Here is a 10,868-nt window from a genome sequence, read left to right as displayed (position 1 = left end):
TTGGGTGGGGGCAGAGGAGGGATTGCCAGTGTGTAAAACCCTACCTGAATTGCCTGGAGGAGCAGCCTCAGCAGTGGGAGTTTCCCATGCATCCTTGGGTACAGACCAGGTATGGGGAGGGGGGAAGACTGTGGAAAGAGCAGGGTACAACAGCGTGAGGTCCTGCCCCCAGTGCCCTTAAATGGCACAGGCTAGATCAGCAGTTCTTACCTCTTTAGCCTCAAGGCCCCTTCCAATTTTTTTCTGAATTCTAGCCCAGTGATTCTCAGTTGGGGTGCCACAGTATTCAGAAAAGTTATGAAGGGAGCCTTGAGGCTAAAAAGCATCAGAAAATCAGCTCTGCAAAGACAGGCTGTATGCAACCTTCCCAATAGAGAAGCTGTCATCTACACAGGAAACTACTCAAAGTGGTAGACGATACCGAACTTTGGGGTAAAGCATTCACACCTAAGGACAGGAGGGTGATCCAAGCTGACCTTGACAGGCTCAGGAAATGGGTGGATGAGAACCTGATGGTGTTTAACACCGAAAAATGCAAGGTCCTCTACCTTGGGAGGAAAAACCTGCAGCATACTTATAGGCTCGGCACTGCTACGTTGGCTAGCACTATGAATGAAAGGGACTTGGGGGACATGATTGACCACAAAATGAACATGAACTTTCAATATGATGCGGCTGCTAGTAAAGCGAGCAAAACGCTGGCTTACATCTGTAGATGCTTCTCAAGCAAATCCTAGGATGTCATTCTCCCCTTGTACTCAGCCTTGGTGAGGCCACAGCTAGAATACTGCATCTAGTTTTGGGCTCCACAATTCAAAAAGGATGTGGAGAAGCTTGAGAGAGTCTAGAGGAGAGCTACGCGCATGATCAGAGGTCAGGAAAACAGATCTTATGATGAGAGGCTGAGAGCTATGGGACTCTTCAGCCTGGAAAAGCACAGGCTCAGGGGTGATCTGATGGCCACCTATAAGTTTATAAGGGGTGTTCACCAGGATCTGGGGGAACATTTGTTCACCAAAGCACCCCAAGGGATGACAAGGTTGAATGGTCATAAACTCCTCCAGGACCGTTTCAGGCTGGACATGAAGAACTTCTTTCCTGTCCGAGTCCCCGAGGTCTGGAATAGCCTGCCATTGGAGGTGGTTCAACCACCTACTTTGAATGCCTTCAAGAGAAATTTGGATGTTTATCTTGCTGGGATCCTATGACCCCAGCTGACTTCCTGCCCCTGGGGCAGGGTGCTGGTCTCGATGATCTTCCGAGGTCCCTTCCAGCCCTAATGTCTATGAAGTCTATGAATTCTTCGTAACATGGTTTCCAAACATACAGTGGCCTGTCTGAGTGAAAAGATTAGTTTTAACTATAAAAAGAATCTTACCTTTGTACGAAGTAGCCAGCTACTTGCCCAACCAACTACACTTAATGTTAACGACCATAAAGAGGCATTGGAAGTATTGGGTGAATAAATCTCCATAGCAAAAGGGAATGACATTGAACCTTCTGGTCTTGCCTCATCCAAAGCATATTCTTGAGATGGAGGTTAAGCTACATTTCAGCTGCAATTGGACTAAGACATTTTACATTGAATGTTTAGAAATGAGGTAATGTAAAAAAACAAAACCCTGTGCCTACTTGAAGCGAGTTCTGACTGCAGAAACATCCTCTGTTTTAGTTCCAAGCAAATCTGGAAGTGGTTTTAGGAAATCACATTTTTGTTAAAAGGGTACAGCTTTGCATAGGGAGGAATTGTCCTAAAATGATTGCAGTCTTATTTCTGATGTGATCATAAAGTTCCTGTGTCATTTGGCAAGTTACCTGGCATAAAGATGCACAAATAGTCTATTTGACTTCAGTGAGCTGAGGACATTGGTCCCGTGCAAGCATACTGCTGTAAGAGGAGCCACTGACGTAGCATTGTACTTTGAAAGCTACTTATAATCTTATAGCATCTGTCTGCACAAAATGACACTTTGGAAGGATATAAAAGATTTTGTCCTAATAGTAGGTGGCTGCAGTCATTCAAATCTCCTTTATTCATAGCTTTAGTCTAATGCCTCTAGACCAGGGGTGGGCAAAATGCAGCCTGTGAGCTGGATCTGGCCCGCCAGGCCATTCTATCTGGCCCGTGGGGCCTCTAAAAAATTTAGACCAATAATAGACTTAAACTTCAGGAAGGCCTTCGATACGGTATCCCACACCATACTGGTGAACAAGTTAAGAGGCTGTGACTTGGATGACCACATAGTTTGGTGGGTGGTGAATTGGCTAGAGGGTCGTACCCAGAGAGTGGTAGTGGATGGGTCGGTATCGACCTGGAAGGGTGTGGGCAGCGGGGTCCCGCAGGGTTTGGTCCTTGGACTGATACTCTTCAATGTCTTCATCAGCGACTTGGACAAGGGAGTGAAGTGTACTCTGTCCAAGTTTGCGGATGACACAAAACCGTGGGGAGAAGTGGACACACCAGAGGGCAGGGAACAACTAAAGGCAGACCTGGACAGGTTGGACATATGGGCAGAAAACAACAGAATGCAGTTCAACAAGGAGAAAGGCAAAGTGCTGCACCTAGGGAGGAAAAATGTCCAGCATACCTACTGCCTAAGGAATGACCTGCTTGGTGGTACAGAAGCGGAAAGGGATCTTGGAGTCCTAGTGGACTCCAAGATGAACATGAGTAGTCAGTGTGATGAAGTCATCAGAAAAGCTAATGGCACTTTATCATGCATCAGCAGATGCATGACGAACAGAACCAAGGAGGTGATAATTCCCCTCTATCAGGCACTGATCAGACTGCAGTTGGAATACTGCGTGCAATTTTGGGCGCCGCATTTCAAGAGGGATGTGGATAACCTGGAGAGGGTCCAGAGAAGGGCTACTCATATGGTTAAGGGCTTGCAGGCCAAGCCCTATGAGGAGAGACTGGGGCACCTAGACCTCTTCAGCCTCCGTAAGAGAAGGTTGAGAGGTGACCTTGTGGCTGCCTGTAAGTTCATTGCGGGGGTACAGAAGGGAATTGGTGAGGTTTTACTCACCAAGGCGCCCCTGGGGGTTACAAGAAATAATGGCTATAAGCTAGCAGAGAGCAGATTTAGACTAGACATTAGGAAGAACTTCTTCACAGTTAGTGGCCAGGGTCTGGAATGGGCTCCCAAGGGAGGTGGTGCTCTCCCCTACCCTGGGGGTCTTCAAGAGGAGGTTAGATGAGCATCTAGCTGGGGTCATCTAGACCCAGCACTCTTTCCTGCCTATGCAGGGGGTCGGACTCGATGATCTATTGAGGTCCCTTCCGACCCTAACATCTATGAATATTTATCTGCCCTTGGCTGCCTGTCATGTGGCCCTCGATTTGCCAAAAATCAGTAAGCAGCCCTCCACCTGAAATAATTGCCTGCCCCTGCTCTAGACCAAGGGTCAGCAACCTGTCAGGAGTGATGGGCTAAATTAACACAGCTAGTTCTAAAGGTGGGCTGCTGGCACCACTGTTCCCCTTCTTGCCAACGAAGTACTGAGACTGATGCTATAGGTTGCCAAACCCTGCTCTAGGAAAATCTTCTGGAGATGCATTGCCATGGGAGAACTTGAGATCTTAGAACTGCCATCAGGAGGGGCCAGGGTGTACCCATCCTGGAGAGAAGAAAGTGGGAGCCCCAACCCATGTAGGGACCAGTCTACAAGAATCAAAATGATGTCAGGTAGATCTTGTCAGGATTTTGGAATTCCCAAATCAACCCTGATACCATCAGATGAGTATTTCACGTAGATGATAGGGGAGGGGCCGGTTCTTGTGTAGAGAAGTGATGTAGGTGGAGGACTAGAACTTAATTCACCCTGACAGCCACTTGACCTGAGGGAGAAAAAGCCGGACTGGGGATATACCCTGCCAACTGGCAAACCCCGCCCCCCCAAGTATTGCCCCCATGAAAGGGCTGGTGAAGCAGGTTGTTCTCTGGCAGATCACTTTGTACTGGTACTGTCTGACGTGCCTCTGAACATAGCTTCTGTTTGGCTGTGCTTATTTCCCTACCAAGTAGTGAGGTTTCCACATGTTTCTCCTGGTAGCTGGATCCCTAGCAAATCTTTGGAGCAGCAGATCACCGAGTCTTCAGAGCTACCAAGATGACAAAGCTAGATCCTCTTCCATTTAGTTATGGCCATGGTCTGTTCCCTCAACCTGAGGGGCCTCTGCAAACCATGGCATCCTGAGCCAGGATCAGTGTCTGTTGCCATATTTCCTTCAAGAAATAACTTGTGAGGCTTTCAGTCCTGGCCAGAATGTAATTGCAGTCACAGGAACTGAATTAAGATACACAGACAGGGGCTTTCTCTTCAGTCTAGTTCTTGTGCACTGTCTCATCTGGTTTGGGAAACATTGTTCAGCAAAAGCCATTAATAGCTCTCAGCAGTAATCTGCCCCCACACCCCTCGATTCCTTCGAAATGGTCAGAAACAAGGAATCCAGCTTCTGTCCTGTGGCATCTCTCTCCAGGGCACTTTGCTTTCTACTGTGACATTTCCCAAAGGGTTACCCTTAAGGAGAGACATTAAGACCCCTCTTGCAGGCTATTTCCATGAAGTAACAGAAGATATCCCTGCCTGACCCGGTCAATGCATTGTCATCTGATTCCTATTGGCTCTCAGCCCTAATGTAAAGGGGCTATGAATGCAATCCTTGCAAAGCTTCTGGAAGCTCCATGAGGGGCTTCAAAAGATCTCTCATCTCTGGTCAAAAGATCCGTCATCTCTGGTAAAAGGCTCTCTTGAAGCCTGAAGACTGTCCAGTGGGTAGTATCAGCCATGCAGTGAAGGCTCTATCCACTCAATGATTGGACTTATGTTAGTCACCTGGCTAACTACTAAAACCAACCCCACAGAGCAATCACACACTGGGAGCAGTCCATCAGTAGGGCTTAACCATATAAGAAAAGGCAGAAAACCCTGAAGTTAACTTTAGAGATGAAAAAAATAGACCCACTTAACTTCTTCCTCTATAGCTGCTCTCTTTGGGTCAGCAAGTGCGCATGTCATGTCTGACAAGCCTCTGGGCCATACGCTCTATTCAGAGATGCAGCCCTGGTCACTGTCGTCACAACTTTATTTGCAGCTGTGATGAGGCAGCCTGGATCACACAAAGAATTGTTTCCTTGTCAACGGGGAAGGATTTGCGTGGGCAATATCTTTTATTGGCCCAAGTACATTGTGGGGATAGACTTAGACAAGCTTCCAAAGGAAGGGTACTGCAACATCTGAAAGCTTGCCTAACTTTATCCCCATCAGGCAGTTGGTCCAATAAAAGATCATTCACAAAATCTCACATATTTCCTAGACCATCATGGGCACAACAATCCTTGTCAATTCTCATTTGTAGCAGGAATTTATCAGGACCTCAACTTCCCTTTTTGCCTTTGTTCTTCCTTCACAGTGGCAGTATAAATTGTTGCCTCCAAGACTAGGATAGTTAGAATGTACAAGCAGATTCATAAGCTGAAGGTCAGGTTCAGGTTTACTGTATGTACAACAGCTGCTTATAAGAGTAAAAGCCAATTGCATTGTTTCTATAGCATATTAAAGCCAATGGCCATGACCAACTATTTTCCAAGCAAATACTGTGACTGAGCTGTGGGGAAGCCAGGAGTGAAAGTTAACTTTGGTAAAAGCAAAACTGCTGCAGCTGAAGGAAATACAAATAACAAGGAAGGAATGGGGCTAGAATGATAGTGAGCAAGGCTCGTAGCTCAGGAAAAGGAACACAACTGCTTCTTCCTTCACCCAGGGAGGAGAATGCAGGCTCAATGTGACTTGCCCAAGGCCACTATGAGTGACAGTGACACATTCAGGCTCTGATCCCATGCACTTGCACACCCTCTGCCCAGGAAAGAAAGTGGGTGGCTGCAGCTCCAGCTGGTTTAGAAGGTAGACATACTCTCTGGTGGTGACTGCCCTGTACCATTGTCCAAAGTATCAAGAACAGGAATCACTAGGTGACTAGATGAGCTGTGCAAGGTACTATATGAGCTAGTGGGGGCAGAGATGCCAGCAAAGCAGGCCTGCAACTGCACATCAAGGATGCTGTGAGGGAAGTGCCTTAGGACTCCAGGATGGAAGCTCTGCTGAGTAGCATCAAGGCTGGCTTTCTGTCCACCTCACTAACCCTACCTGTAGGTACCTGCTACAGCCTATTGCTCCTCAGCTGAGGCCTGCACTATCCCCCACAGCCTTACTTGAGTCAGGCATGGATTAGGACCTTTGGAGCAACCCAGATAGGAGGGGACTGGGGGACATAGGGAAAGAGGCAGAGGAAGCGGTTTCAATACAGGAGACATTCGAGGCTGAGTACCACCATCTTTCAGCTCCTTCTTGGCCAGGCCAGAGCAGCACTCAACCTCTAAGGCCTGGTGTCAGGACTCCTGGGTCTTATACAAGACTTCAGCTCCAGCTCACAGGAGTGACTTGTAGCAAGTCCCTAGTGCAAGTCCTCTGGGCCAGCACAGCCTTCCTTCACACCCACAAGAACATCAGTCTTTAGCCCCATGCTGATGCAGAGCGAGCAGTGAGTGTTCTCAGCCTCTGTGCTGTGTGGATTCCCAGGGCGAAGCCTTTCCCACTGCATGTTCTGACCAGGGGGCTCAAGGACCACAACAGAGGCAGAATTCTCTAGCTGCTCTCCAGTGCCTGAACAGCTGTGTCCTCACTTCAGCCTGGGTGCAGGCTGCAGCCCATTCCCAGAGAAACCTGAGACAGGCAGGGTGGCCTGCAGGAATGGGATGCAAGGGTGCTCACAGGCCCCAATTTTCAGCTTGACCTCTGACACCATCCCTATCCTCCTCTCTACTGATCCAAATACAGCAAAGGGTCAGCCCCAAAGCTGACCTGGTCTTCTGTCCTCCCAAGGAGGGCTCTGATCCCTGAATAAGTCCCATGTAATGAGATGCTGTGCATGTGGCATGGGAACAAGATGGAGGCTCCTTGCTCACTCCTCTTCAGGCGTAAGGATGGCCCTTGCCCGAAGGGAGCTACTCCTGTACAGGGTAGAAAGTCTTTCTCCCTGGCTTCTCTCTCCAAAAATAGCTGGGGGGAAGGACCAGGAACAGTAAAAGCTGGGGAAATGTAGAGTAGTTGTGGAAACAGCAGGCACTAATGCTGCCAGCCACACACCCAGAGATGGAAAGCTCAAGCCAGGAGAGCTGCAGCAAGTTATGCTTGTGGCTGCTATTGGGCTTTTCCTGCCACCCATCCCCTTCAGTACTGAAGGTACACAGCCACAAGGGAGGCACACAAAGATATGGTTCAGGAGAGCCAGACCCTCAAAACCACTCTCCAATTCAGAGAAACAGCTGAATGGCTGAGTGTAGCAGGGAACAAAGGGAGTCCAGAGGCAGACAGGTGGCTGGAAGCTGCATGCTTCAGCAATGGGGCAGGTGCATTGCCAGCTGAGACAGGAGCAACCCACTCCAGCATAGGCTTCCTTTCCCTCGAGCAGCAGCAGCACAAGACTCAGGTCTGAGGTACAGCGTGCCTCAGCCTTGCAGCTCAGGCTCTCCTGAGGAAACCTGTGGGGAAATAGCCTGCCAAGGAAGGATGTTGCTCTGTCCCACCACAGACAGGCTCTGCTTTGTGCACTTACCCACACGAAAGATGGGCGGGGCTGGGGAGAAGAGTAGGAGAAATGCATGAGGGACACAGAAGGCCTTGCAGGAGAGAGACCACCACCCCTGCTGTCCCCAGTGCTCCACTGCAGGGTTCCCTAGCAGTCTCAGCCAGGCAGGTGTGTTGCCTGACCCTGCTGACATCTCCTAGTCCTGCAGATCAGATAACAGCAGCATGGCTCAGACCACTGTCAGACATGGCCCTCAGCCTCTTCCCAAGCAGAGATTTAATTAAAACAGGAATAAAAAGGAGAAAGCACCTGACTTAGTCAGGAGTATTTAAAAAAAAAAGGAAAAAGTTGGGCCTGGCTCTGGGTCAGGGCAGCAGGTTGTGTACCATCTCCATTTCAGTCCATGTTCCCAGCCGGCTTGTGTCTGGACAGTCTGTGCCCCCAGGCAAGGCAGCCCAAGTGCCCTCCAATAAGCCGCTTTGGGAGAAGAGTTCAGTCAGTGTTGCCTCCAGGACTGTTCTCCCAGTCACCCACATCTGCAGCAGGCATCTTCCCAGAGCCACTTTAGCACTGGGGTCGTGCTTGCCCTCACCGGAGGCTGCTGCTGCTGCTGGCTTGCGAGCTCCCCACTCCTGGGTGCTCTGGGCTGTGACGGTTCTAGGAAGAACAGACAAGACACAGACACCCTTCCCTGAGAATCCACAGTGAGACTGTACAGGTTACCAGTGGACTATGATAGCTTAGCCCTGAAGCTGGAGGAAGATTTTTTTCCTTTAAAAACAAACAGTCATAATTTCATAGTTGGTAGGGTCAGAAGGGACCCAAGCAGTCTTCTCATTAAAAACTGGGATTATAACTCCAGTTCTCCCCATGAAGTTCACTTTCATGGAAAACATTTGAGGGTTGGGGAGGGAGATGTTTAAAAATGCTGCTACAGGGCCCTATAGGAGACCATGGAAGTACAGCCCATGTTCCTATCCTCCTATAAGACCTCTGGTAACACTACAATTTCCAGGATGCACTACTGCTTCCTCACAGCAGGAGACCAGGGTGCATGGAAAATAAAGAATAAAATGGAAATATGAGGCAGCCAGAACTACCAATTCTTCTCTCCACCACTGCCCACAGCTGTATTTTCTAATTCAGTTTGTTGGGTTTTTGTGCTTCCATTTGTGCAGAGGAATGAGGAAGGGGAAGGAGCTTATTTTCAGCCAGATCCAGATGGGAAACACTGTTTCTTGCTGGAGCCTCCTCAGCCTTTAAGTCAGACCCCTACAAAGGGGCTTTATGCCAGGACGGAGACTCCCGAGCAAAACAGGTCACAGGGAAGGGGCTAGACTAACTGTCCCCAACATTTTTAGGCTCAAGGCACCCTTCCACAACTGCAAATTGAGCAACACCTCTTTCCAAAAGCCAACGTGTTTATTTTAGTGGCTTGCAAAGAAAGAGGAGCAGCTGGCAGTGAGTGTCGGGGCAGGAGCAAAAGAAGGCAGAGAAGTAGTTAGAAGAGCTCATACTCATCTCCTCTCTCCCAGTGGCACCCTGTGAAAGGTTGTCACAACATCCTGGTTGAGAATCACTAGGCTAGACAGATTTGCAGCTCTGTCCCACCCCAGCACGGCAAGCACAGCTGGGCACGGACATGTGGAGTGGAGCCAGTGCACCCCCAGCCCCTCTCTTAGTTTGCCACTCACCTTTTTTTTCTTCTTCTCTTTCTTCTTCCTCTTCCGCTCTGGATCCTCCTCCTTTTTCTTCTTCTTCTTCTTGTGGTCAGAGTCTGAAGGGGTTTCTGCAAGAAGAGCCACAGTTTGAGGTTTGACAGGCTAGTTACCTGTCCAGGCAGGGCCTGACCTTTTCAGAAGACAACTGGGGTGGATGGGCTGCTGCTTTCTCACACAGGCAGGTGGGGTTGTGAGCTGCAGCCCTTACCTGGGGGCACAGGATCCTGAGTGCGGCTTTGCTTGTGTTTGTGTTTGTTTTTCTTCTTGGGTGGCTGGATGTGCATCAGGCGGCACTGCTCTGGCAACTGAGGAGACACCAGGACCGGGTCAGCTCGGGGAGTTCCCGCTCCCACGGGGCGGGGCAAGACAAGCCCACATCGCTCTCCCAGCCCTGCTCCCCGGCCACATGCCCACCCCTGCCCAGGGTAGGGCGGCTCACCGGGCCAGCGTGCAGGCGGAAGCCCGTGAGCATGGTGCCAGTAAGGGGGGTGAAGGAGCTGCTGCAGATGGGTGGCTTCTCGATGAGGGAGCGCAGGCTGCTGTTGTCGTGGGAGCCAGGCAGGTCGATCATACCCGGCAGGTCGGGCAGGAAGTTGCTCAGCTTCTCCTTCACCTTCTTGCCACAGAACTTGTTGTAGGCGTGCTCCAGGTTGTAGTGCGTGATCAGGTTGGTGCTGCCCGTCAGCTCCGTGTTGCCTGTGGGCCGAGGGTGCCCGTCGCAGCCGAGGCGAGGCCTGACCGGCCCATGCCACCCACCACAGGCAGGCGGCGGCCGCCGCCGGGGGGAACCGGCAACAGACCCGAGTCCGTAGGAACCGCCCCCTCCCAAGGAAGGACCCCAGTGCCGCGGCGGCCTTTCATCGGGTAAGAGGCTGTTTCCCCACCCACACGCCCTCCTCCTCGGTCACTGGCTGTCAGTCACAAAAAATACAGAACGCCCGCCCTCTCCCTCACGCAAGGAGCGCCCCGCCCCGTGGACGAAACCGCCGCTAGATGCGGTGATAGGCCGGCCGGCCTGCCCAGCCAACCATCGGAGCACCCGGATTGGCTGCTGCGCCTCAGCCCGCCTGACGGCCCCGGATTGGCTACCTGCCGCGAGCCCCGCCCTCTACCTGGGAGCTCGCGCATCAGATAGAAGGGGCCACTGGAGGCCGCGGTCTTGCGAGAGTGGTCTTCTCCGCTTTGCGGCGCCGCGGCGGTGGGGGGAGGCGCGCTCCCGGGCCCTGCTGGCTTCCCCGGCCCGAAGCCCAGCGCGGCGGCCGCAGCGGGAGGCTGCGGCTCAGCTCCGCCGAAGAGCGCCGAGAAATTCTCCATCATCCCAGCCTGCCCTGCGCGGTCTCCTCCCATTGGCCTAGCGGCTTGGGGTTCTGCCCATTGGAGTGGTGGGAGGCCCCGTACCCCTCCCTGACTGGATAAAAACTGCCCAAGCTCCGCCTCGCGCCTGCTCGCTGGATGAGCCTGCGCCCTGCCCATCGCGTGGGGCGTGTCGCTGCGCTCGGCTCCACCCCCTGCTGGGGTCCTACTGGTGCTTCTCCGGCGCGTTTTGATGGCGCCAC

General features: G+C 51.4%; 1 protein-coding gene across 1 annotated transcript; it reads right to left on the bottom strand.

Moving 5' to 3' along the window:
* Positions 1-7,849: 7,849 nt before the first annotated feature.
* MED19 (mediator complex subunit 19) lies at positions 7,850-10,728 on the bottom strand. The gene is made up of 5 exons (XM_006260348.4): positions 10,425-10,728; positions 9,752-10,008; positions 9,521-9,617; positions 9,286-9,380; positions 7,850-8,248 (listed from the first exon to the last, which is right to left on the bottom strand). The coding sequence occupies exons 1-5, from the start codon at positions 10,657-10,659 to the stop codon at positions 8,180-8,182; spliced, it is 753 nt and encodes a 250-aa protein (XP_006260410.3). The 5' UTR covers positions 10,660-10,728; the 3' UTR covers positions 7,850-8,179.
* Positions 10,729-10,868: the final 140 nt, after the last annotated feature.

Source organism: Alligator mississippiensis, chromosome 2 (genome assembly GCF_030867095.1).
Source record: "Alligator mississippiensis isolate rAllMis1 chromosome 2, rAllMis1, whole genome shotgun sequence".
Classification (NCBI taxonomy): Eukaryota; Metazoa; Chordata; order Crocodylia; family Alligatoridae; genus Alligator; species Alligator mississippiensis.
The sequence above is the reverse complement of the archived record's forward strand: the minus strand, read 5'-3'. Positions and strand labels throughout refer to the sequence as shown.